Here is a 24,718-nt window from a genome sequence, read left to right as displayed (position 1 = left end):
GACCCCATGCACACATGCACTCACGCAAACACATCCCGGCCACATGGGGAGGGCGGGGAAGGAGCTGGGTTCTAGAAATCAGTTCAAGCACTAGGGGGCAGCATAGGCATGGCTTTGGCCCCTCAGCCCGCCCTGCTGGGAGAGAGAAGAGGGGAGTAGAAACTTCCTCCCACCTCCACCACCCCCTGGAGACCACCCATTTTATACACCTTGTCTCCCAGGTTTGGGGATGTTGGGGCCTCTCTAGGCCGCTTGTCCTCCTTCAGCTCCTCCGCCAGCAAAAGCTGCAAAAACCATCCACTAGTTACAACGATGACTCAGAAGCTGAGCAAGCCTAGTGTTTTGGAGTTTGTGTCTCATTGTGACTGCTTGTGGCTCTGAGGGCTGACATGACTGTGAGCCTGCCCGCACATGTGTAAGCGTGTGTGTGTGTGTGTGTGTGTGTGGTCTGATGGCCAGGGAAGTTGCACATGTATGTGTTTGTTTCTGGGTGTGTCTCCGTGTTTACCACAGAAACAGGAACTTGGCCAAGGCCGCACAGCAGATTCCTAGTCAAACTTGTCCCTTGGGAATCTGCAGGCAGCAACTCCAGGTTGTGCTGGCTCCCACAAGTGTCTGAAGAGTAGTGCTCTGTAAGGAGGGGGCCGAGATAGTTTTCAGTACAAGAGAGTCCTTCTGGAGTCTTCCAGAATTCTGAGCTCTGGGGTCCCCTCCCCCACTCCCTCCCATCAGTGGTCATGCAACCTTTAAGTCTCCCGTGCCAAGAAGGGAGGAGTATCTAGGAGTTCCAGACAGCCTGGAGCTCCCTGGCTGCTTTCAGGGTCCTCCACTGGAGGGAGCACAGAGCCCAGAGGGATTTAGCTTTTTCAGAGGTCCCTGCGTGGGGGGTGGGGGTGCCCAGTTCTTCCTGTGCCCAAATCACAGGCCCCAGCAAAATTCTGAGTGTGGGAGAGGCAGTTTGGAGTCACAGGTCTCCGCTTGGTTTTAGGTGACTTTCTGGAGAAAAGTTGATCGCTTTTGAGGGGACACAGTAAGTGGGGGTCAGGCTCCCCTCCAGTCTGGCCCCAGGGTCGGGAGCCCCAGTCCTTGCTCCTTGGAACCCATGATCCCCCACTGCGCACAGGAGGCACACACGCTCACCCTACTTTCTTCCTCTTCCTCCTCCAGCCCACTTTCTCTTCTCTGTGTCGTCAGAGCTCCAGGGAGGGACCTGGTTAGACGGAGAAGCCGGAAACAGCGGGCTGGGGCAGCCAGTGCTTACACTGAGGAGGAAAGACGGGAGAGGTTGTGTGTGTGTGTGTGTGTGTGTGTGTGTGTTGTTTTTGGTGGTGGTGGTGGTGGTGGGAGGGGGGAAGTGCCCTCAGGGCCAGGCCTGAAGTCGCTGGATAGAGCTACGGACTCATGGGGCCTGGCAGTGCCCGCTGAGAGAGGGAGAAGACAGCGGAGGGGTTGCCAAGGTGAGGGGATGCCTCCGAGGAGGGGGAGGGGGAAGTGCTGACTTTAAGTGTGTGTAGGGGGGTGTGGATTAGCAGGGGTACTCTCGGGACCCTACCCTGGGCGGAGTGTATGGTTCCCGGGAAATTGTTTCATTTGGTGTTGGGAGCTGGTGGTCCTGGGTTTGGGCACTTTTGAATTCTCAGAGGAATCTGGTCTGGGCAAGGCCCGGCACTCCTACCTCCCCGCGTGGGTCACTTTTTCCACACCCCCGCCCCCGCACCTCCAGGGGCAAGTAAAGGCACGGAAAGGAGAGCAAGGAGGTGCCCCTCTGCCCTGGAGGTGGGGGGAGGGGAGGCGGTGCCCCTCCCTAGAAGGTTGATGCCCGAGGGAGGTGGGTCCTTGACAAGCCCCTATCCTGTCCCCCCATAAATGCTGTCGTTCAAGGGTGTGGCTTGGGGGGATGAGCGAGCCCCAGATGTAGACCTCATGGTGCCCCGGAGAAGGGGGAATTTCCCCCTCAAAAGTGCTCCACGCTTGGCTGCTGTAGACGCCGAGATTTCCCGGTGGCGGCGCAGGGTTAACCCTCCTCGTGCTGAACTGGCTCCACCTTCCCGCCCCCACTGCCACATACACATATTGGGCAACTCAGAGAAGCTCTTTTGACTTTTGATCCTGTGGTTCCGCGGTCAGAGGGCTCGCGAATGCAGGGACAGAGGTGATCGTATTTAGGCCAGGAAGCAGGCTGCGGAGCATGGTGGACGTCCGGGCTTGCCTTCCAGGTTGGAAAGTGCTGGGGAACGCTGGCCCCGCCCCCCCGCGCCGTGGCTCCTCCTCCCCGCCGGTCTTCTGGGGGGGCTTAAAGCTTAAGGTGCGGGCAGTCCACAGTCTGTGCAAGCCCCTGGGCTCAGCTTCGTTATAGGTGGCCCTCTGAGGTTTGGGGATGGATTAGGGGAGGAGATTTGAAGCCTGGGCCTTGCCGGGAGGCTGGTCGCTCGACAAGGGTTTATAGAAGAAAGTGGGGAGCAAGTGGGGGGGGCTGCCTTCTGCTTAAGGATTACCTGTCTCCACTTGGGTAGGGATAGAGGGTCAAAGGTCTGAGCACCATGAGAAACAAGAGAGGAAGAGAGAAGAGAGGAATGGAGTCCTCTCTTGAATTTGAAACATAGACCAATAGGTGCCCCACTCCAGGGTGGGAGGTGGTAGAGAAAGGCCTGTTGGGAGATCCTGAGCAGGCGGGAGGATTCTGCCTTTCAGAGAAAAGAGCTAGAGGGTATAGAAGCTGGTGGGTGGGGGGAGCAAGAAGGCTTGGAACCAAGAATCTCCAGAGAAGGGGTCCCTCTCTTTTCTATCCCTTTGGAAGTCTTGGGAGAGAGGAATAGCCAAAAGCCCAGCAAGAGGGCTTGCGGTTACTGGATTGGGGGAGACTCAGGGAATATCCACCGCCATCCTCTCCATTCTCTCATCTCTAGGAGAGGGGCACTATGGGACACAGGCTCTGAGAGACCCCTGGGAAAACACTGGTTGACCCTCCCCACCCTGCAGCCCACCCAGAAATGGGGATGCAACCCTCTCCCCTACTCCTTCCATCTCCTCCTTTCCTCTCTCCTTTTCTCCTCTGCCCTTGGCCTCTAGCCCAGCCTCTAGCTTCCTCTTCCCAGCTTCTAGGCTCTTCACTCCAGGCTTGCTAACACTACTTTTTCTCCAATCTCTCCCACCTTCTTTCCAAGTTCTCTCTGCTTCACCCTTTCCTCCATCTCCGCCTCCCTTCGTCAGCTCTCCTCCCACAGCCCCACCTCTTAGGATGTTGGGGTCTGGATGTGGAAGGGGCCCTCACAGAACGGTGTCACTTACCTCTTGGAATCAGATCCTGATTTCCAAACTCACTGGCTCAGTGGCCTTGGCAAGCTAGAGAACCTCCTTTAGACTCAGTTTCTTCATCTATGAAAGGGCATAGTTCCATATTTTAAAAATCACTGCAAAGCTCTGAGATAATGAGCTTCATGTAATGCCTCAAACATAGTAAATTCTCAATAAGTGGTAGCTGTTAATGCTTTCCCCTTCTCTTCGTCATCATCCAGCCTGGTCGTTTTCAAATTATCTCATGGAGCCCCAGGATTTTGAGAGGTGTCCTTAGTGACATCTTTGCAGTCAGGAGGTAGGGAGAGGGAAGTAGAAGCCGTAGGATTTTGGGCCTACCACACTTGCTTTCAACAGAGAAACTCTAGTGTTATACCTTTTATATAATTGGGATTCCACAGATTAAACACTAAAATTGTCTACTACTTTAGAAATTTTTGGAAAGTTCTGCATGTATCCAAGTCTCATATTTTATGAGATGAGAAGATCAAGCCTCACAGTGGGGAGGTTCCTTGCCCACAGAACCAGAGCCAGCTCAGAGCTGCAATCCAAGTCCTCTGCCTTCTCTCAGAGAGCTTTCTGTACTCTGCCCACCTGTCCTGTCCTTCCAGCCCTCTGGCTGCAATTCAGCTCTTCCTACCCCATCATCCCTTTGTTTACAACTGGAGGGATTACCTTGTTTGGGGCATTGACCAATGATGTCCCCCGTTTGAGGTGTCAGGCTGTGAGTTGTGATGGGGATGGTCTCTGGGATCTGGGATCTGTAGGAGGTTGCTGGCTGCCCCCGGAACGTAAGCCAACTTTCTTGGATGCCTCTCAGAGTGGCCTTGTTCCTTTCCAGAAGGCACCCTCCAAACCCCAGATCATGTCTCTGTGGGGTCTGGTCTCCAAGATGCCTCCGGAAAAACTGCAGCGGCTCTATGTCGACTTTCCCCAACACCTGCGGCATCTCCTGAGTGACTGGCTGGAGAACCAGCCCTGGTAAGTCCTAGCTGCCCTGTGCTGCTGGTCTCCTCCAGGTCTTCCCTCTCCCACCTTCCCTCTCCTTAGATTGCTCTGTCCCATGTCGGGACTCGGGATGCATTATTCCCTGTGTGGTGGCCAAGATTTAGCGGGGACCAGATTATGCACATTGACACATGGGGTCCCCCACACCCTGAGGAGCCCCAGTCAAAGAGGAAGAAGGTCAGGACTGGGGCAAGGAGACATCCCATAGCAGCTGGAAAATTGGGGAACAAAGGGCACATGGATGAGGCTGTACAGGGCATGGATGGAGACTAGGACTGGGAAGGAGCTGTTGAGCTGTTTGTTGAAGGGCGGAAGATCAGTAGAGCTGAAGAAACCCTGACCCAAGGCCACCTCATTTTGATCTTCCCACAGGGAGTTCCTGGTCGGCTCAGACACCTTCTGCTGCAACATGGCTAGTGCCCTCCTTTCTGCCACTGTCCAGCGCCTTCAGACTTCCGCTGGAAAGCAGGGGGAGGGGAGCGCCATCTTGCAACACATCAGCACCCTGGAGGTAGGGACAGGGAGGGGAGGGGATGAGGCTGGAGTGGGGCTGGAGTGGAGCTGGGATGAGACCTGGAACACCTGAAGAAATTGGATGCCAGAGCAAATTGGTGTTCCTGTAGTTAGCTGTTAGCTAGCATGCAAATGAGGTTTTAAAAGCATGCAAACGCATGAAAACTTCTGGAGTCCACAGTTGCGCTGCCTTTCTGTGTGCTTAGGAATGGGGCGGGGGTGTGTGTGGCGTGGATTGGAGGGGGAGAATAACATGGGTGAGAGCCAGGCTAACCCAGTCCGCCACTCTTCATTTCTCTAGAGCATATATCAAAGGGACCCCCTGAAGCTGGTGGCCACTTTTAGACAAATCCTTCAAGGGGAGAAAAAAGCTGTTATGGAACAGGTATTGTTAATACCCCACCTCCCACCCCACGTCAACTCCCTGGGATGTTAGCTTGAGCCATGAGAAACTGGAAGGGATTTGAACTTCAGGAGAGGCTCAATGTTTTAGGCCCAGGATAACCAAAGGAGGTTCCAGGGGTCAGAGTGCTCCCCAAGCCAAGCTCAGGGAAGCTTCAAAATGAGGGACTGAGGGTAGTGAGGCCTGGCGAGGAGAGAGCAAGGGGTAAGAAACTGTTTCTGCCAAGAGAGAGATTTTTATCCCTGGGAGATTCCAAAAGGTCAGGGAGAACCTTCAAAGCGGAAAAGGAGCCAGACAAGGGAAGTGGTTTGTTTCCTTTCGGCAGAGCATGGCGGCAGGCAGCCCTTTAGGAAGCAGAGGCCTAGTGTAGAGGGATGAACGGAATATCTCACCTCTTGGTGTCTGTCCCTCCTGTGCAGTTTCGCCACCTGCCAATGCCCTTCCACTGGAAGCAGGAGGAACTGAAGTTTACCACAGCCCTGCAAAGGCTGCAGCACCGGGTGGGGGAAACTCGCCTTCTCCGAGAGGCCCTGCAGCCGGGGGCTGAGGCTGGCCAAGGTGGGAGTGTGGGTCCGGCACTCCGAGAGGGTTCTGGGGAGTGGGTGGGAGTGACACCCTCTTGGACCTCACCCTTGACCGAACCTCAGATTTATGTGTACCCCTTATTTCTGCCCTCACCCTCAGTGTCTCTGCACAACTTGTTAGATGCTCCTGCCAACGGGAAGGGGCCAAGTGAGGTAATTGATGGATTGGGAGGTGGAGTTTGGACTCAAAAGTACAGTCCGGAAGGGATCTCAGCTCTGTGGAGGGATGGAGATTAGGCCTCAGAGGGATACACACTGTGGCGGAGAAGGGGCAGGACTGAGAGGGGAAAGAGAGAGTGGCCTGTCCTCTGGCGCTGGAGGAGGAGCCAGGCTGGCCCCTGCTCAGGCCGACCCTGCCTGCAGGCCCTGGCCACGTTGCTGCAGGAGACTGTTGGGGAGCTGGAAGCTGCCCAGGCCCTGGTGCTGAAGAGGATCCAGATTTGGAAACGGCAGCAGCAGCTGGCAGGGAACGGCGCACCCTTTGAAGAGAGCTTGGCACCATTGCAGGAGAGGTCGGGGCAAGACTGATGGGACTGAGGGAGGGCCAGGGATGGGTGTCTGCTGTCCTGGCTGGAGGACAGGTGAGAGACCGAGGTGTCTCTCTGTGACACAGGTGTGAGAAAGAGACCCAGCAGGCCAATTCCAGCAGGGCTGCGCACTTGCGCTGTTGTCAGGTCCCATCCTGTCCTGTCTGAGCATGCCCCGCCAAGGGGGGTAGGAGCGGGAGTTCATGTGGCCCATTCTTGTCTTTCTTTTCCTTTCTTTCTTCCCTTCTTCCTTCCTTCCTTCCTTCCTTCCTTCCTTCCTTCCTTCCTTCCTTCCTTTCTTTCTTTCTTTCTTTCTTTCTTTTTAAAAAGATCTTATTTATTTATTTGTCAAGACAGAAAGAGAGAGTGCACACAAGCAAGGGGAGCAGCAGGCAGAGGGAGAAGCAGGCTCCATGCTGAGCAAGGAGCCCCATGTGGGACTCAATCCCAGGACCCTGGGATCATGACCTGAGCTGAAGGCAGATGCTTAACCAACTGAGCCACCCAGGCCTCCCTTGGCCCGTGCTTTTCTCTTCGAGCCCCTTGCCCAGCGGATTGGGCAGTCTTTTCCTATTTGGTCTGTTGGGCGGAGGCTCCTTTCAATTTGCGCCAAAGTGCCATGCGTGTTGGCAGCTGACGTGGGCATCAGAGTCCTGGGGAAGAGGCAGCCGGGTTTCCACAGGGGTCCAGGCGCAGAGAAGAAGCCTCACACCCAGAGTCAAGGCAGGTCCCACAGCCCCTTCACCCCAGGCATCTTGCAGCCATATACACTCTCCTGCTTTCGTTCTGGGTCTAGGGGTAGGGAGTTTGGGCCGCCCGAATTGTGTGTCCCCTGACCACTGTCCTGCCCCAGGTGTGAGAGCCTGGTGGACATTTATTCCCAGCTGCAGCAGGAAGTGGGGGCAGCTGGTGGGGAGCTGGAGCCCAAGGCCCGGGCAGTGCTGATCAGCCGGTTGGATGAAGTCCTGCGAACCCTTGTTACTAGGTATGCCCCCTGAGCCCTCAACCCGGCCTAGAGCAGATCCTGAGGAAGGAAGAGGCTTAGAGCAGTGGGAAGGGTGCCAGAAGGGACCCAGCCACTAAACTCCCCTGTGTCTTCACTCCTTTCAGCTCCTTCCTGGTGGAGAAGCAGCCCCCTCAGGTTCTGAAGACTCAGACCAAGTTCCAGGCTGGGGTTCGATTCTTACTGGGCCTACGGTTCCTGGGGGCCCCAGCCAAGCCTCCGCTGGTCAGGGCTGACATGGTGACTGAGAAGCAAGCCAGGGAGCTGAGCATGCCCCAGGGGCCTGGGACTGGAGCGTAAGCCAGGGCTGGTGAAGGCCTGCTGGGCTGGTGGAGGCCAGGGGAGCCTGGGCGACTGGCACCCCAAAAGAGCAGGGTGGTGAGGAGGGAGGGCTGTGAGGTGTGTGGACCCTGAATGGTCACGGCAGAGGAAGGGAGGGGACATATCAGGGCTGGAACGGGATGGAGAATTGTGATTTGGCCAAGATAGGGACCTCCTTGAGAATCCAAGCAGGGAGATGGAGATTTGGGGCCGGTCGCCCTTGCCATCCACCCCTGGACTCAAGCTTCTCCCTACCCCTGGCCCTGCTGGGATGCACCCACTCAGTGTCCAACCTCCCCTGGCAGAGAAAGCACTGGGGAAATCATCAACAACACCGTGGCCCTGGAGAACAGCATTCCTGGCAACTGCTGTTCTGCCCTGTTCAAGAACCTGGTGAGGGCTTTGGGGAGCCATTGGGAAGAGTGGGGGTGGGGGGGTCTTCAGACTGAGGGACTGTCCTTGGAGAGGGTGTTGGGAAGCCTCACCCCTGCTCCCCCTCCCACTCCTGCAGCTTCTGAAGAAAATCAAGCGCTGTGAGCGGAAGGGCACTGAGTCCGTCACCGAGGAGAAGTGTGCGGTGCTCTTCTCCACCAGCTTCACACTTGGCCCCAACAAACTCCCCATCCAGCTCCAGGTGAACTGAGCCTCAGGCTGCCCAGTCTAGGGCACCGGCTCCCCACCATGCTACATGCTGGGGCCCTGGCTCCTCACTCCTCATGATGGCTCCGTAGCCCGTGCCTCTGGGATCCGTGTGCACTGGGATCAGGGCGAGAGCTGGAGGCGCAAGAGTGTGCCTACCTGGGAATCGTGTGGTGGCGACTAGCTTTTATTATACATTTCTTGTAGACCAGGGCACTGTTTTAAGTCACACATACACACACACAGAGGTAAGTACTATCATTAGCCCCATTTCACAGATGAGTCCACTAAGATACAGAGAGACTGAGGAATTTACCCAGGTCACACAGCTATGAAGTGCTGGAGCTGGCATTGGAAACCCAGAGGTCTGGCTCTAAAACACTGACTCATAACCACTTGTCTACAGTTAGGCCTTAATGGAGCTTCAGAAAACATTGGATAACACACCAGGAACATTGGACTATGTTGTGTGACTCCTAGAGTGTCCCTGCATTCTCAGAGCCAAACCCCTGAGGAAGCCCCTTGCTCCAGTAAGAAGATCCCCCTCTTCTCGCCCCTATCAGGCTCTGTCTCTGCCGCTAGTGGTCATTGTCCACGGCAACCAGGACAACAATGCCAAAGCCACCATCTTGTGGGACAATGCCTTCTCTGAGATGGTGAGGAAAGACCTGGAGTGGCCATGGAGGGAGAGAGGGGAGGAACAGGGGCAAGCAACATGGGCAGTCATGTTGGGGGAGGCAGGGAGCAGACATGTTCAAATGGGAGTGGCCATAACTCCTTTCATCAAACTCTCTAACTTCACGCTTTTATACTTCTGACCTCTTTTCGTGCTGGTCTTAACAGCTACCATGTCGTAGCACCCTAAACTATTTTCGGAAAAGAGTCATCTTTGTGAGCGAGCTCAGGGGGATAATGGCTGGGAAGGGCAGCGCTGGGGAGGTGGGAGGGAGGAAGGCCCCTCCTGAGGAAGAAGGAGAATGATAGTCTGAAGTGTCCTATCCTTCCACTTCACCCCAGGACCGTGTCCCCTTTGTGGTGGCTGAGCGCGTGCCCTGGGAGAAGATGTGTGAAACTCTCAACCTCAAGTTCATGGCTGAAGTGGGGACCAATCGGGGGCTACTCCCAGAGCACTTCCTCTTCCTAGCCCAGAAGATCTTCAATGATAACAGCCTCAGCATGGAGGCCTTCCAGCACCGTTCCGTGTCCTGGTCACAGTTCAATAAGGTCATTCCCCTACTTTTTGGACTTCCCACCCCTAAGCTCTTCATCCATGAGGCACTCAGGACCTTCCCAACCTCTGTCCAGAGACTGACCTTTGGGGTCTTTGTGGTGCCCCATCATGGGGATCAGGGAAGCCTCTGTCACCGCCCAGGCAGGAAAACCCTTCAGTCGGGCGGGTAAGCCCAGAGGAAGGATTCCCCAGCGTCCCTCATTTTTTGGACTGGGGGCCCTCTGTCCTCCCTCTCTACCAGTGACTCACATGACTCATCCAGATTGTGTGTAAACACAGCTCTGATTCAAAATGACTTTGACCCATTGGGAAAATAGTTCCTATTTCAAAAACCAGGATGAAATCCCCCAGGGACACACACAGTGATACCAGCAACCTTGCCCTGACACCTTACTATGTGGCAGAAACTGTGTTTAGCACATTGGGTACGTCATCTACTTACCCCTCCCAGCATCCCTTTGAGGTAGTTGCTATTATCCGAATTTTACAGGTGAGGAACGTGATGCTCAGAGGGGTTAAGTCGTTTCTCCAGCAGGTGAGGAAGGTGGGATATAATCCCCTATTTCTCGTTCTTAGCCACCGTATTTTTAACTGCCCTCAAGGGGAGGTGGCTCAGAACTGGACCTGTTACAAGAATGGGGGAAAAGGTCTGGATGTCTTGGTTGAGAACCAGCTGGGTAAATGCAGTCATGTACTGTTCTCTTAGCAAAAAAGAAAGAGAAGTCTACATGACGGAAGGATGTGTTAGCAGAGGGAACAGGACACTCGCACCTGGCAATCTGCATTGTCTGGACTCCGCTGCCCTTGTTCTAATCAAGGATCGGTGGAGCGCAGTTGTTAGGAAGGACTCTGGTCTGGACTTCCTGGGCTACATCCCAGCTCTGCCTCTCACCAGCTGTGTAGACCTGGGCAAGTTACTTGACCTTTCTGGGCTTTGACTTCTTCATCTGTAAATGGGATACTTAGAGGCTTGTAAAGATCCGGTAAGTGAATTTATGGAAAGGACGTGCAATACTGCCTGGCACCTGGTCAGTGTGAGGGTTGGCCATTGTCCTTGATGAGACAGATTCTGTTTTGTCCTTCAGCCCTGTGACTCTGTTGTGTGGGCACTCACACACAAAGCTAGGGCCTGTCCTAACCAGGCCCTAGCTCTGGCCCTCCTGTGTTCACACTAGCTCCTCCTTATTCCCCAGGAGATCCTGCTGGGTCGTGGCTTCACCTTTTGGCAGTGGTTCGACGGTGTCCTGGACCTCACCAAGCGCTGTCTCCGGAGCTACTGGTCAGATCGGTGAGTCCTTGCCCCAGTGGCCTGAGCACTTGTACCCCTAGCTCCTTCTCCACAGCCAGTGCCCCAACCCCATCCTCTCCTTCATCCTGGCCAGGTTGATCATTGGCTTCATCAGCAAACAGTACGTCACTAGCCTTCTTCTCAACGAGCCTGATGGAACATTCCTCCTTCGCTTCAGCGACTCAGAGATTGGGGGCATCACCATTGCCCATGTCATCCGGGGCCAGGATGGTGAGGTCACCCCAGCCAGTTCTCTGTTTCTGTGCCTGTGCTCTCTGGGGTTACTTCTGGGAAGGAAATGTCTTGGTCTTCCTTGATGCCAAGCCTGATCTTCAGGGAGTCCTTCCTTAGGTCCAACTTCCCTCCACCCTTCTGCAGTCTACCTTCTCATTGTGAGCTCTGTCGGAACAGAGACTGGTTGGTCTCCCTCCCCCAGGACTCTCACCCTAACTCCTCTCCCCCTCACCTTGGTAGACTGAGAGTGGATCCTGTGTTGGGGCTGGATGGAGAGGGGGAGAATGTCTGGACAGAGGGGACTCAGGGTCTCATTCCTATTGTAGGCTCCCCACAGATAGAGAACATCCAGCCATTCTCTGCCAAAGACCTATCCATTCGTTCACTGGGAGATCGAATCCGGGACCTTGCTCAGCTCAAAAACCTCTACCCCAAGAAACCCAAGGATGAAGCTTTCCGGAGCCACTACAAGCGTAAGCTGGAGCTCGCAGTTTGAACCCTTCTTTTGCCCATCTCTTCCATCATCCCAGTTGCCCCCTTCCTACACAGTGTATGTCATCCCTGACTCTCTCTCCATTTTCAAAGCCCCATTTCTCTTACTTGCCCATCAACTATGCCCACTTTTGCACATCCCTTCCTCCCCAATGCTGGGGCACTCCATAGCTCTCCTTTCCTCCCCCACAACAGCTGAACAAATGGGTAAGGACGGCAGGGGTTATGTCCCAGCTACCATCAAGATGACTGTGGAAAGGTGAGTGTGGCGTTGTGAATGGTGGGCGGGCCTGGTACTCCTCGCTGGAAGAAGTGGTGGCATCAGCCTTTGGTCAGTCACACGGACCTTCCCTCCCTCCTCCAGGGACCAGCCACTTCCTACCTTGGAGGCCCAAATGCCTACCATGGTGCCAGCTTACGATCTTGGAATGGCCGCTGATTCCCCCATGAATATGCAGCTCAGCCCAGACATGGTGTAAGGAGCTTGAGAGGCAGGAATGGGAGTGGTCTGTGGGGACAGGTGTTTAAGCCTGGGCAGCTGGGAGAGCTGGCATTAGGGACTGAAGTAGGGGATTTCCCTTTCCAGGAGAGGGATTCCCATCTTGGGGCAGGAGGTGGGGGTGTCCAGCAGAAGGGCTGGCCTCAGAGGGGTCTGCATTCTTTCCCCAGGTCCCAAGTGTACCCACCGCACTCTCACTCCATCGCCTCGTACCAAGCCCTCTCCCGGGAAGACACATTGACAACCTTCCCAGAGTAAGTGGAAGGGACACGGATACCCACCTGTAAGGGGGATGGGCATTTACCATTTGTTAGGAGAGGCTCCGCTGTGAGAAAGGTGTGTGTGTGTGCCTACTCCATTGAGAGGTTAGTGGTTAAGATCCAGACTTAGCCAGGTTCAAATTTCAGCTCCGCCACCTACTGACTTTGGGCAGGTTGCTTCATACTGGTGCCTGAGAATAGGGAGTATTGATAATAATACTAATAATACCTTCCTCGGGGGATTATTATGAAGGTTAATTGAATTAGTAATACCTGTAAAGCTCATAGCAAAAACTATGTTAAGAACTAAGATGACCTCTCCTGCCACTGTCATTTATCTGCTGTCTGGATTTTTATTTATTCATCTGTTTTGGCCTTGAAGTGGCCTAGACATTTTTCCTCCCTAAGTAACACTCTTATTATAATAACTGCAGGTGCTTATTGACTCTTAGACAAGGTACAACATCTCCTCTCCCAGGAGTTGAGGTAGGGTAGAGACTGGGGGGCTTAGAGCCACCAGAGTCCAGAGAAACATTAGAAATTAGCTAATTCAAGGGCTCCTGGGTGATTGAGTCAGTTAAGCATCTGACACTTGGATTCAGCTCAGGTCATGATCTCAGGGTCATGATCTTAGGGGCCCAGGGATAAAGCCTCCCTCCAAATCCCTGGCAATTGTGTTGTTGGGAGTCTGTTTCTCTCCCCATTTCTTTGCTCCCCCCCTCCCAAATAAATAAAGAGATCAGCTAGCTCAGCCCTTCTCTCCTACCCCAGCCCAATCCCCAACACATACACATTTTACAGATGAGAAGGCTGAGCCCACGGCTTACCCAAGACTATGTGTTTGGGAAAAGGAGCTGGAAATTGTTTCCTCATTCAACGACCTTGACTTTGGAACATGGTGCCCTTGTGTAGCCTTCCTTTCTCTGACTGTGCCCTCCTTCCTGTTTCCAGATCTCACCTGCAGATGCCCCCCAACCTGAACCCGATGAACCTGTCCTTTGACCAAACTCACCCTCAGTGAGTGACAGCACCCCTCCCGATCCCATGCTCCCCATTCCTTCCCATCCTTATCCCACCCCCATCTTACTGACTTTTCTGGTCTTGGCAGGGGCCTGCTCCCATGCCCATCTCAGGAGCATGCCGTGTCCACTCCTGAGCCCCTGCTCTGCTCAGATGTGACCATGGCTGAAGACAGCTGCATGAGCCAGTCGGTGGGAGGGTTCCCTCAGGCAACCTGGTGAGTGGCAGCCTGGGGGTGATGGCTGGGCAAGGGCTGGAGGAACGGGTGCCATAGCTACCCTACTGTTTCTCCCCTTCCTTCTTACAGGGTTGGTGAAGACATGTTCCCACCCTTGCTGCCTCCTACTGAACAGGACCTCACCAAGCTTCTCTTGGAGGGGCAAGGGGAATCGGGGGGAGGAGCCTTGGGCACCCAGCCCCTCTTGCAGCCCTCTCATTATGGGCAGTCTGGGATCTCAATGTCCCACCTGGACCTAAGGGCCAACCCTAGTTGGTGATCCCAGCTGGAACGGAAGCCCCGAGAAAGACCGCTCTTCTACCCCGCCGGACCTGCTCTGGACACTTGCCCACGCTCCTGCCAAGCGGCAGATGGGGAGAGTGTCCTCCTATCCCCATCTACTCCCTGGTCAGGAGGAAAAGACTGCCAGGAAAATGCACAGTGGGTGGAGCCTATCCACTCCTTCCTCCTACCACACACCCCTGTCCTCCCTCTTCCAACGCTGGAAGGGAAATTCAGGTTCCAAAGTAAGACACGGCCCAACACGCCTGCACACACAGAAAACACACACACACACACCTCTCCCTGGAAGATGGGGCTGAGTGGGAAGGGGGCTGGGCAACAGCACAGGTTAGGGCATAGAGGTCTTCTCTGCCCATCTTGAGCCCGGAGCCCAGGACACACACGTAGAAACATGCAGATATGTGCACACGTTTGTACGGGAGGCTGGGAACTGAGGGATAGGCTTGGGTCCCAGCCCTGGGGTAGACAGAGAAGCAGTTCAGGAGACCCTGGGTGGGAGGAGGTGGGAAAATCTGTACAGTTGGGTTACTGAGGTGGGTTATGCCCAGATTAAAAAACAAATTTTCAATAGCCCCACATTCCTGTCAGTCAGATGGAGATTTTTGGTTATGTGTAGGAGACCGTGCAGGTCAAGGGCTGTGTTTTATGGGCAGCCGTGTGAAAGTGTGCATCCCTGAGACGTGTGAATATACAGATGTCACACACAGTCACTGTTATGGCCACAAAAATACATGTATCTTTCTGATCTTGCCTCTGTGACAAGTTCGGAAGTGTGAAACACTGCACAAAAAACACCAGCGAATGCGCTAGCTTCTCTGATGCACGCTAACCCAGATGTACTCAGCTTTCGTAGGACCGTGGCCCCCGTGGGTCTGTGTGGCTGTGACATCTGTATGAGGCTCTAGCTTTGATGGCTCAACCCTGCCAATCTTGCCCAAAGGCCAGGGGTGAGTCTGGGACCCAGGCCCGGGCATGAGGTCCTCTGAGTGAATTAGGGGGCCTTCCCTGCTGCTGCTTTTCTCTTTGCCCATTCACTGCCAGCTTCCCTCCACTGCCCCATTCCCGTGCCACCCTTTCTCCCTCTTGGGGGGGGGGTCATCGATCCTAAGCCATAAAATAAATTTTATTCCAAAATAACAAAATAAATAATCTACTGTACACGATCTGAAAAGAAAGACGCTCTAACTGCTCAGACAGGTGCTGCAGTCCAGCCCCCAGCTGAGGGAGACCCTGAGTCCAACCCAGGCCTCCTGAGGGGGCCGGTCGAGGGGACCCCACATTCACCCTCCCCCCTACCCCCCAAGAGGGCAGGAGGGAAAAAGTTGCTGAGGACTTGGGGGAAAGATGGGGATAGGTGGGCAAACTGCAGCACTTGTTAAATTAAAGAAACAAACTAGAAGCACAAAAATGGGGGGGCAGAGGGGAGGAGTAGGTCCAGTGTTCCCAGGCCCCCAGTTCTGGGGGGAAACATTGCCATTTTTAGCTGTTGGACCTTCCCAGGGAAGTCCCCTTTTCCCCCATGTCCAAACTGAATCCAACTGCTCATACCACTGGTTCAAGCTACAGAGAATGGGAGTGTGTTGTGTAAGGGAGTGGAGAACCCCAGATACCCTGGAGACAGAGTCCTTGCCCCCTTGCTCTAGGCAAGGGTGAAGGGGCACCACGCACCCTCCTTGTGTCCTCTTGCCAGGCCCCTGCTCGTTATTGCTTGAAGCCCCATAGTTCTATGCCCATGGAGCAGGTGGGGAGGCAGGAGAAGGGCAGCTGAAGGATCCAGGGTTGTGACTAGATGCCAGGGACGGAGAATGTCAGAGTCCATGTGAGCCAGAAGCCCGAGTCCTGGGTCTGAGGACACCAGCGCACCCCTCACTGCCTGCTGGCCTCTGCCTCCACTTTGACGCTGCTCCTGCGACCTTCCACCAGGGCAGGATGGGGTCCTGGGGCGGGGCATCGGTCCAGCAGCCCTTCTTCAAACTCTGGAGGGAGAAAAGGAGTAAGTTAGGAGGCCGTAGGGTGGATGATGCAAGGAGGTGGCTGGACAGGAGGCAGGAGTCGGGAGACTGCAAAGATGAGCTGGATTTGATAGGCTGCCTCCTGCCCACTGCACGTTTATAGGTGTGTGTATGGGGGGTGTTCCATACCCAAGTGTGTGCATCCCCCTCCCCTTTCTGGCTGTGTGTAGCGCTCTCTCTGTATGTGTCTCTCTCCTCTGTCTCTCCCGCCTCCGTTCTGCTGGAATTTCTGGTTCTGTCAGGAGCTGTGGGGGTGGCTTGGCTCTGACCTCTCCCCCTCCCCCCCCAGGCTCTGCCGCCCCCACTCATCCCTGGCCCCCTCCCAGGCCCCACCTACCCTACCATGCCCCTCCAGTTTCTTAGAAGCCAAATCAGGGGGAACACAGGAAGCCAGCCTCCCAACTCCTCCCCCAAAAAGAGCCCCCCCTTCCAGTCCCCACCCCCACTTCCCACCCACGCACAGTTTAAAAATACCAAGCCAGGGTTGGTGGCTTTGTCTGCTGCATCACTCTCAGCCCAGCCGCTCTGGCCCTCTGGCGGACTACTCCCTTCCCCCATACACACACAAAGCATCCCCCTTTGGGCTTCTCTACTTCCCAGCTAGGCAACCCCACTGCAACTCCTAGCCTACCCTACCCTTCTGCCTTGGTGGCAGCTCTGTCTCTGCTTCCTTTCTTGGTGACCCTCCCTTCCTGTTCCTCTAGTCCCCCTCTGTCCCCTTGCTCACTGCACCGCCCCTTTCACAGATCTCCATTAGGATCAGATCCTCCTAGTGGAAACAACCCTGTAGGATCCCCCTTTCCTCAGCCCAAGGCCTGGATGGCTGGAGCCCCAGCACCCTACAGGCTGCCCTCTCTGGTGACTACATCCCTCTCCCTCCCACCTGGCCCCAGGACGCCAGGACTGCTGGGTGGGGCCTGGGTGGCAGGGGTGCTTGGGGACAGCGCTGCTGCTGCCTCACCTGCGAGAGGCGGCTTCGCAGGCACACAGGGGCTGAGGCGCCCCACGCGGTCGTGGGAGACGAGGCGGGCTAGCCGCAGCCCCTCATCCATCAGTGTCTGCTGCAGGATGTGGCGGCTCCACAGCCCATGGGCTGGCAATGCCAGCGGCAGGTCAGCAGGGGGCGGCGTCAGCCTTGGGCATGACCCCACAGCTGTGGGCATGGGCACGGATCAGGTAAGGGACTACAGTCAACGGAACCCCGCCCCGCCCCCCCCAACCTCAAACGCAAAGCAGACCCATAGGCCCAGGCCCCTTTGCCCCCATCCAGCCAGGCCTCCCAACCCTGCTCCAGGCAGAGGCCTCCTAGCTCCTTCCTCCCACCTACTCCACGCCCAGAGCTCGAAGAAAAGTATTCTGATGGACACTCACCCTGCAAGTGTCCGTCAAGACTCTCCCCAGACAGGCTGGCGCTGTCCTCCTCCAGGCTAGGCCGGTATGGGGGTGCATAGGACTCTGGGCCTGGTGGAGGCTGCTGGAGTTCCGAGTGACTTTGCTCTCCAACCTGTGGATGCCCCAAAGGGGAAGATGAGGACCTAACAAGGGAGGGGTGGGGGAGGGCGCTAACACCGTGTGTCCACCCTAGAAACCTACCTCCTGTTTTAACTTCTTCAGTGGAGGGCCTCCCAGTTCTTCCGGGTGAAGCCTGCAAAGATGAGAGCAGTAAGGAAGGTGAAGCTGGGGAGGGCAGCATGGTGGGGCAGAACATAGAATCTGGGGAAGAGCGTGTGCTCTTTCAAGATCAGAAAGCAGCTGACTGAGCAGAAGTGTCTAGCTCTGGTACTGCTGTTGTGGGTGAGCAGACAAAACCCGAGATGGACAGGAGGAGGGCCCAGGCCCAGACAAGTGGGCTTGGCGCGAAGCAGGACACGCACGTGGGCAGGAAGCAGGCTTAGAGGTCCCTGCCTGGGAAGTCTGGCCCAGGACCCAGCTCCTTGGCAGGATTCTCTAATCTAGGAGGGACCTGGAGAAGGAAGTCTCACCTGGAGCCCTTCAACGAGGACAGGTAGGTGCTCTCTCGGGCCACTTGGCGCGACAGGGAGAAGAGCTCCACCCTCCGCAGTAAAAGTGTGTTGTCCCGCATGCAGAACTGTGCAGCAGCTTCGTTGATGGTCAGCTGTGGAGAGGGCCGCCCGAGTGGGCACAGTCCTCAGGCCCCGCTGCCTTGCCCAGACCTCCTCCCACCCTTCGCCATCAGACACATAAAGCCTGTGCATTAGACGCTTGCTTAGGATCTGATGCTATGGAGTTCTCTGGAGGTGGAAGACAAAGGCCAACATCCCTGGCTGCCGAGGGAGGCTGGAGTCCCCTCGGCCAGAGCAGTCCTGAGCGGCACTGAGCGCGACTGCCCGGCACAGGCCTGTACCTCTGCTTCGCCCTCAGCTGAGGAGGGAAGCACTGCAGTGGCAGGGACCGGGCTGTGTGTGGGGTGTGGGTATGTGTGTGGGTGACTGGGGCATGGGGTCCTGGTCAGGAGGCAAGGAAACAGGTTGGGGAGGGCGAAGGTTCTCCACGGTGAGGAGGGTGAGGCCTGGGAGCCAAGTGCAATCCTAGGAGAATGGGGTCCTCACCTCGTGCAGGCTGAGCTGCTTGCCCTCCCGCCGCTTGGAGTCAAAACGGCCGTAAATGATGCTGTATTTGCGGATCTCCTCCTCCTTCTGGCTGTCGCTGTCGTCCATCTCAAAGATGTGCCCCACGCTCCGCGCCAGCTTCTTGTTCAGCTTCAGCAGGGACGTCACCTCCCCAGCATCCCCCCTTGGGAAGCTCCGGAAGATCCTCTCCACACTCTCCACCACCATGCGCACCATCTCTGGTTCCAGGCGATCTGGACCACCCCCAGCCCCAGCTGCTGCCAGCCCCCCAGCCCCGGTCCCCTCTGGGACTCCTCCCCCTGCAGGTGGGGAGAAGGGGGGAGAGCCTGCCTCCTCTTCTCCTCCCGCGCCAACGTCAGACTCTGGAGTGCTCCGTCCTGGCCAGATCCGGGGGTCTCCAGCCCCAGGTCCCCCAGGCAGTGGTGACAGCTTTTCTCCAAGTTCAAGGGGGCTCTTGGGGCTAAAACTGCGGGCACTGCCTGCCTTTTCCCCTGGGCTGCTATGCCCATTGCTCATGCTTCCTTTCCGGGTGCCTGCAGTCTCAGAGATCTTGAAAAGTGGGATACTGGAGACAGGCACAGCAGGCACTGGCTGACTGAAGAGCCCTGGATTGGTGGCCCATTCTCTCAGTGCCTTCTGCAGGCGGCGGACATGGAGGGGCTTGGTGGCCATGCCCACGAGTGCCATGATCTCCAGGAACTCTTCCTCGCCAGCCTCACACAGTTGCTGCACGTCGTCCCCTCCCTGCTGGATGAAGGTTTCATAGTAGGAAAGGAGATTGGCGCGCTGCAGGACCCGGTAAAGCTGCAGCTCCCCCAGTGTCCGAGGCAGTGCCATGGCTCGGGCACTGGGCCTGAAGAGGAGTGCAGTAGAGAGAAAGGCAGGCAGTCAGTATGGGTCCTCCTGCTGAGTACCAACCCACACTCGCAATTGTCCTCTCTTTCCTGCTTGCTTCTCTTCCCCTCCTCTAATGTGCTCTCTGCCCAAGACCCAAGCCTGAGCACAGACTCAGAACTAGGCATTACCAGGAGACATAAACACAGCAGTGCCATCCCAGACTGGCCACAAGTACCAAAAGGCAGCTCAGTCTCTCTGCCAAAATCAAAGGCTCTTCATCCTCATTCTCAGCTTTTACTTTTCTGGCCTGGGGCAAGGAGACCTGAGCAGTGAGGCCAGCCAGCACCCCCTGGGATGGCTGGGCTTCCTTTTCCCCCAGAACAGTCTTCACCCTCCACCCTAAATGCCCAGCAGTCTCAGCTTTACTCAAGGTGACTTTCTACACTGAGGTGCATGTAGGACCCCTGTCCTCCCCACAGTTGATGCCTGGGACCTACTGCTGGCCAGTTTCACTCCGTGGTGGCGTCCTACCCAGGCAGCTGCAAGGGAGGGGTGTGGCCCTTTCTCACTCAGCAAGCCTGGCGGACCCCTGCTCTGCTCAGCTCCCCTGAGCTGCTCCGCAGGACCTCCCCTCTCCTCCCGACTGCCCAGTGCCCCTTAAGTTGGCCCCTCTCCCAGCAGTGACCTTCCCCACCTGCTGGGTAGGTAGGCCGATCCCTTCAGCTCAGGCGCCAGCAGGGAGGAGTGCCTCAATTGTTCTGCTCTGGGGCCTGTTCCGCCCACACACACTCCTACAGCGGCCGCGTGAGTGGGCGAAAACCGCCTGGGGGCTCCCACCTACCTCCTCTCCCTCATTTTCCACCCACACCTCCAAGTGGAGCGGAGGAGCGGCTCAAAGCCTCTTGAGGGAGGGGCTGCACACCGAAACTCCCCTCCGCGTGCCGTAAATATAGCTACAGAAAAGAGAAGGGAAGCCTAAAGCTTCTCTACAGCTCTGCTGATGCTCTCCCCTGGCTCCGAGGCGCCGGCTTCTCCCGGACCCCGGGGCTCGCGTACTCCGTATCAACGGAAGACTGAAACAGCGCAGCAGCCCTCCCCCAGCCCTATTACCAGCCAGAGCTCCAGGGCTTCCCCTGGCGTCTGGGGGCCCCCACATTCTTTGCAGGGGGTTCACATGCCAGATCACATCGGCAGAGTAAACGAGGGATGGAAAATTAAGTACTACTCTTTCATATCCAGCTTCATCCACTCCCTATCTGCTCCCAGGGCCCCTAATTCAAAGACGCACCCCCTTTTCAATCTGTCTCCACCCCCCACCCCCGTCCCGCTTCCCCTCGTTCTCTCCTCGACCTCCGCCCTCCGGACCCCTTTACTGAGTCCAGCTCCACCCATTCCACTCCCCGCCGCTTCCCTCTGCCCACTAACTTGGGTCTGGGCTGCGGGGTCCGGCGGGCGCAGTCCCCTCCGCCCGGCGGCTGCTCGGCTGTGGGGGAGGGCGCTCTGTGCATGGACGGCCGGAGGCCACAGGGGCTGCCCCTCTCGGTGCCCAGCGCTCGGCGCCTGGCGCGCGCTGCCGTGTCCGCCGCTGTCCGGGCTCCGTCCCTCCCTCCACGTCTCCTCTCTCCGAGCCTCCGCGCCTCTGTCTGTGCCTCTGCCCCCCCCTCCCCGGCTGCGCTTGCCGCCTCTCCGCGCCGCCGCCCCCGCAGGACGCACGGGGAGCGAGGCCCGGCGCGGCGCTGGCTGCCGGGCGGGCGGAGGGCGTGGGCAGCGCCGGGGGCGGGGGCCGGGGGCGGGGGGCGGGCGCCAGGGCCTTGGGGCCGGCTGTGGAGGCGCCGCGGCTGAGCGTCGGAGAGAGGCGGAGACTAGGGGGAGGGGGCGTGGAGCGGGAGGCGGAGGCGGGGACTCGGAGCTGCGGCGCCGAGCTTGGGACTGAGGTGACCGAGGCCGAGCTGCGGGAGGTCGGGCTTGGGGACCCGGCGGGCGGGGCGAGGTCGCTCCGCGCCGCCCACGCCGGATGCACAGCCGGCCCTCTTCGCGCCCACGTACCCACGTGAGCGCCCAGCCGGCGACATTCCTACATCCCCCTCCCCGCCCGCTCCTACCCCTCCGAGCGGAGAGCGGAGTTTCACAACCACGCGCGGGTACACAAAAACACGGAGAAGCGCACGAACGTGCACACGAGCCTCAACAACTACGCGGACGCCCGCTGCCCACACTCCGGCCTCGCGATGCTGTACGTGGGATTGCTAGGAATGAGCCGGGAAAAAGTTGGCGGAGTCTTGGGGTGCGCGGCTCCTCTCGGGCGTGCATCCGACTCCCCTTGAGTGTGCGCTTAGGGCAGGTCTGCGAGCGCGGGTCTCTGCAGGAATTCCTCGGATATCCCAGCACTCTTACTCTGCTGCAAAAGGAGTCATTTGAAGGCCCCTGCTCAGAAACCCAGGCCTCCATCCCTGCCTCGAGTCCCTGTCGAAGTTTGGGGTACAGGAATGGGAGGGTTATGGTAGAAGCTAACGCGTCGATCAGTCGCGTCGGGCTGTTAGAGCATTGGTGAGGCGGGGATGGAAGGAGGTACCCCTCCTTCCTCTACTCGTCGCACCCTGTTTGTTAAGGATGAGGACCTGCTCCTCGGGAATTCTGTGGCAAAGCTGGGGTAGGGAGAACATCCATTCTGCGGACGTTTTTAGGGACCTGCGCTCTAGAGAGTCTAATGGAAGATGGGCGGGAGGCCGGAGAGTCCGACGTGGCTCCCTGCGGAGGAGTTGGAGGGAGGAGCTCCCTCAAGGAGCCTAGCCCCCCTCCGCAACCCACCCTCCCCGTTTGTTTCTCCTAGCCCCATCTGGTTCCCATTACACTCCCGCCCACGGCTGGGAGGTCGGGTGGGGGTGGGGGTGGGGGGCTAGCAGGGGCTCTGAGGGCCGGTCCTGGCTCGAGGCCCCGACAAAATGAAGGCACGGTGGATGGGGAACCGAGCGGACCGGCCGGGGGTCAGGTTCTCCTTGGTCCGAAACCTCAGCCCCGCCCCGCCATTCCGCACTTCTGAGTGGCTCGGGGCCTGGCTAGGCGTGGGCGGCGTGGGCCGGGACTAGTTCTACATTCCGGCTCAGCAGGGGGACCTTTCCGTCTCCGGTGGGGGCAGAAGAGGGGGAGTGCATCCCGGGGTGGGATTTCGGTACCTAAGATTCACTTCTTCTTCAGCCCCAAACGCAGTGAGGAGGTAATAGGAAAGCGCAGATCCCTCCTCCCCCAACTCCCCATCCCCAGTTCTGCAACTGGAAGGCGCGGCTAGACGGGCTCCCTCCCGGGACTCTCCCTGACCCTCTCTGAAGTGTGTGGGCACCCCCTCCCCCACTCTTCTCTGGTTATTTTGGAGCCTGGGCTGCCAGCCGCTGGCCCCGGGTTTCCACGTGCCTCCTCCCTCCCCCTGCCCACGCGCCCCGTGACGCACATCCTCCGCCCACGCAGCCTCTGTTTCAGGCGCCCCCCTCCCTCCCACCCGGGCCCCTTTGGGGCGGTGCTGAGCCCCCGGGTCCGGAGGGAGACGCAGGCCCAGGAAAGAGGGCGGAGTAGCGAGTGAAGCCGGCGAGGGTAACCAGCTGGGCGCTGGGCCCTTGGGTCCCAGTCCGGGAAAGGGGACGAGGGAGGAGCCGATTCCGGGTCCTCCACTTTTTTATTCTGGGGGCGGATATTCGGCCAGAGAGGGAGAAAGGGAGACCAGCCCCAAGACCTTGGCTTGCCCAGTCCCCTAGGGGAGTAAGTAGGGGGTCTCCCTGGGTGTGAACCTGTGTGGGAGAGTGGAACTCCTGAGGGTTTGTATCTTTGTTTTTCAGGGTTGTCGTGAGGTTCAAATGAGAAGATGTGTATGAAGACTCTGTAAAGTGCCAAGCAAATTTAAGACGTTATTGCTAGTTTGTGCCTCTGTATCCTCAGATAATGTATTTATATGTTTCTTTACATCGAATTGTGTATCTGTGTCTCTGTCTCTCTCTAGGTTTGTATGTGAGCCCCTATGTGTGGATTTAAAAATATGTACATTTAAAAAAAAATCATTGACTTGTGAAGCCCCGCAAGAGGCCCAGAGCGCCCCCGCAGCCGGAGCTGCTGAGACGTCTGTTCTTCGCTTCCCTCCCACTCCTGCCACCCCCAACTCCCCTCCTACTCCCTTCCGTTGAGAACTAGGAATTTCCAGCCTTTTGCAATTGGAGAGAGACAGAGACAAAGAGACCGAGACTATGAGAAGCTACAGAAAAACAAAGATAAAAGGGGGGGATGATAAAAGGTGTTGCACAAATACAAAAATTTTATTTCTCCTTTTTTTCTCCGTGAGCCCTATTCTCCCCAGTGTGGATCAGGACCCCTCCCTACCTGATTCACCTGCTTCCCCCTCCCCATCCGAGTGTTCTCAGAGTTTACGCATAGCGCATAGCGTAGCAAGGGATCCCATTTAATCAAGGATTAATTATTGTCTACACCGGTCTCTTCCAGGAAGGGAAACAGTATCCCCAGTCCCAATTTTCCAAGAACAGGGGGAAAGAGTGTGAAGAAGTGGGTGGAAGAGGAGTGAGGAAATTGCTAACCAGAAGGATTGTCATTCCTGGGCACGTGCAGATTTTCATCTAGCAGATTGCACTGCTCACATTCCCCTCCACTACGTTTTTACCAGGCCAAATCAAGTTCGCTCAGCAGGGTCTGGCTCAAATGTCATCCTCCCTCATGCCCCACTCCCCCACCAGGCAGAATTAATTCCTTCCATCCCTCAGAGGCCTCAAGGCTCTTTGTAAGCCTTTCAATTATACTTGCTTGTCTCTCCCTCAGCGCAAGACTTCTCTAGCGCTGGTCTGCTCTCTGGTGGGCCCTTTGAAATGAATGCATTAATGATGCTATTTCCTGGTCTGAAAAGGGCGATTGACACATTTTGCTCCAAAAGGGGCCAAATCTGGGCTAAACTATTAAGTGAAGAGGTCTCCTTTACTTAAAGTTTCCAGTGAATCTCGCAAGTGTGGCCCCTTGGTCTTCGAAAATGTCCACTGTTGTGGGGCATGTGACTGGCTCAGTCAGTATAGCATGTGACTCTTGATCTTGGGGTGGTGAGCTGCAGCGACAGGTTGGGCGCAGAGTTTACTTAAATTAAAAAAATAAAATGTCCAGTGTTCTGGTAAATTAATTCATACCCAGATGGGAAAGGTAGGAGACTGAAATCTTTGCTAGTAACAGAAAAATATGAATATAAAATAAAGATCCTCATTTTTTTCTCTTTGTAACATGTTATAATTGTGGTCTAAGGAGTATTCTCCTTCAGTTAGTCATTTTACAAGAGATGCTTCACCAGGTGAAGACAAATAATCCTAACCTCTGCCTTGAAGGAGGTAGGGAGATAGTGCAACAAAAGGGGTACCCAATAATGACAGAAGAATAGGGGGCAACTGATGTCTTCTGGTGTTGTAG

General features: G+C 56.5%; 2 protein-coding genes and 1 long non-coding RNA gene across 7 annotated transcripts; 2 read left to right on the top strand and 1 right to left on the bottom strand.

The window, feature by feature from the left end:
- Positions 1-1,210: 1,210 nt before the first annotated feature.
- On the top strand, positions 1,211-14,999 carry STAT6 (signal transducer and activator of transcription 6). 2 transcript variants are annotated; one of them, XM_004773177.3, is made up of 22 exons: positions 1,211-1,284; positions 4,136-4,275; positions 4,675-4,813; positions 5,117-5,200; positions 5,638-5,776; positions 5,903-5,955; positions 6,166-6,314; positions 7,183-7,314; positions 7,440-7,628; positions 7,959-8,046; positions 8,165-8,287; positions 8,856-8,948; positions 9,310-9,516; positions 10,717-10,811; positions 10,906-11,042; positions 11,372-11,518; positions 11,733-11,796; positions 11,902-12,012; positions 12,207-12,290; positions 13,248-13,313; positions 13,405-13,533; positions 13,624-14,999. In XM_004773177.3, exons 2-22 carry the CDS (start codon positions 4,160-4,162, stop codon positions 13,811-13,813), a joined length of 2,535 nt encoding a protein of 844 aa, XP_004773234.1. In that variant the 5' UTR covers positions 1,211-1,284; positions 4,136-4,159; the 3' UTR covers positions 13,814-14,999. The 2 variants fall into 2 exon arrangements, with proteins under 2 accessions (XP_004773234.1, XP_004773233.1); XM_004773176.3 differs by lacking the exon at positions 1,211-1,284 and adding an exon at positions 1,295-1,457.
- On the bottom strand, positions 14,939-21,056 carry NAB2 (NGFI-A binding protein 2). 3 transcript variants are annotated; one of them, XM_004773179.3, is made up of 7 exons: positions 20,702-21,054; positions 18,419-19,292; positions 17,831-17,964; positions 17,442-17,493; positions 17,220-17,352; positions 16,810-17,001; positions 14,939-15,812 (listed from the first exon to the last, which is right to left on the bottom strand). In XM_004773179.3, the coding sequence occupies exons 1-7, from the start codon at positions 20,782-20,784 to the stop codon at positions 15,703-15,705; spliced, it is 1,578 nt and encodes a 525-aa protein (XP_004773236.1). In that variant the 5' UTR covers positions 20,785-21,054; the 3' UTR covers positions 14,939-15,702. The 3 variants fall into 3 exon arrangements, with proteins under 3 accessions (XP_004773236.1, XP_044927475.1, XP_004773237.1); XM_045071540.1 differs by lacking the exon at positions 20,702-21,054 and adding an exon at positions 19,971-20,651; XM_004773180.3 differs by lacking the exon at positions 16,810-17,001 and having other exon boundaries at positions 20,702-21,056.
- A 91-nt stretch (positions 21,057-21,147) lies between these two features.
- On the top strand, positions 21,148-23,234 carry LOC123389623. 2 transcript variants are annotated; one of them, XR_006604245.1, is made up of 2 exons: positions 21,148-21,509; positions 23,104-23,234. It is a non-coding gene; the product is annotated as an uncharacterized LOC123389623 (long non-coding RNA). The 2 variants fall into 2 exon arrangements; XR_006604244.1 differs by lacking the exon at positions 21,148-21,509 and adding an exon at positions 22,497-22,861.
- The last annotated feature ends 1,484 nt before the right edge of the window (positions 23,235-24,718 follow it).

The sequence above is a fragment of the Mustela putorius genome, unplaced genomic scaffold (assembly GCF_011764305.1).
Source record: "Mustela putorius furo isolate JIRA1106 unplaced genomic scaffold, ASM1176430v1.1 tig00003988_pilon_pilon_pilon, whole genome shotgun sequence".
Lineage (NCBI taxonomy): Eukaryota > Metazoa > Chordata > Mammalia > Carnivora > Mustelidae > Mustela > Mustela putorius.
The sequence above is the reverse complement of the archived record's forward strand: the minus strand, read 5'-3'. Positions and strand labels throughout refer to the sequence as shown.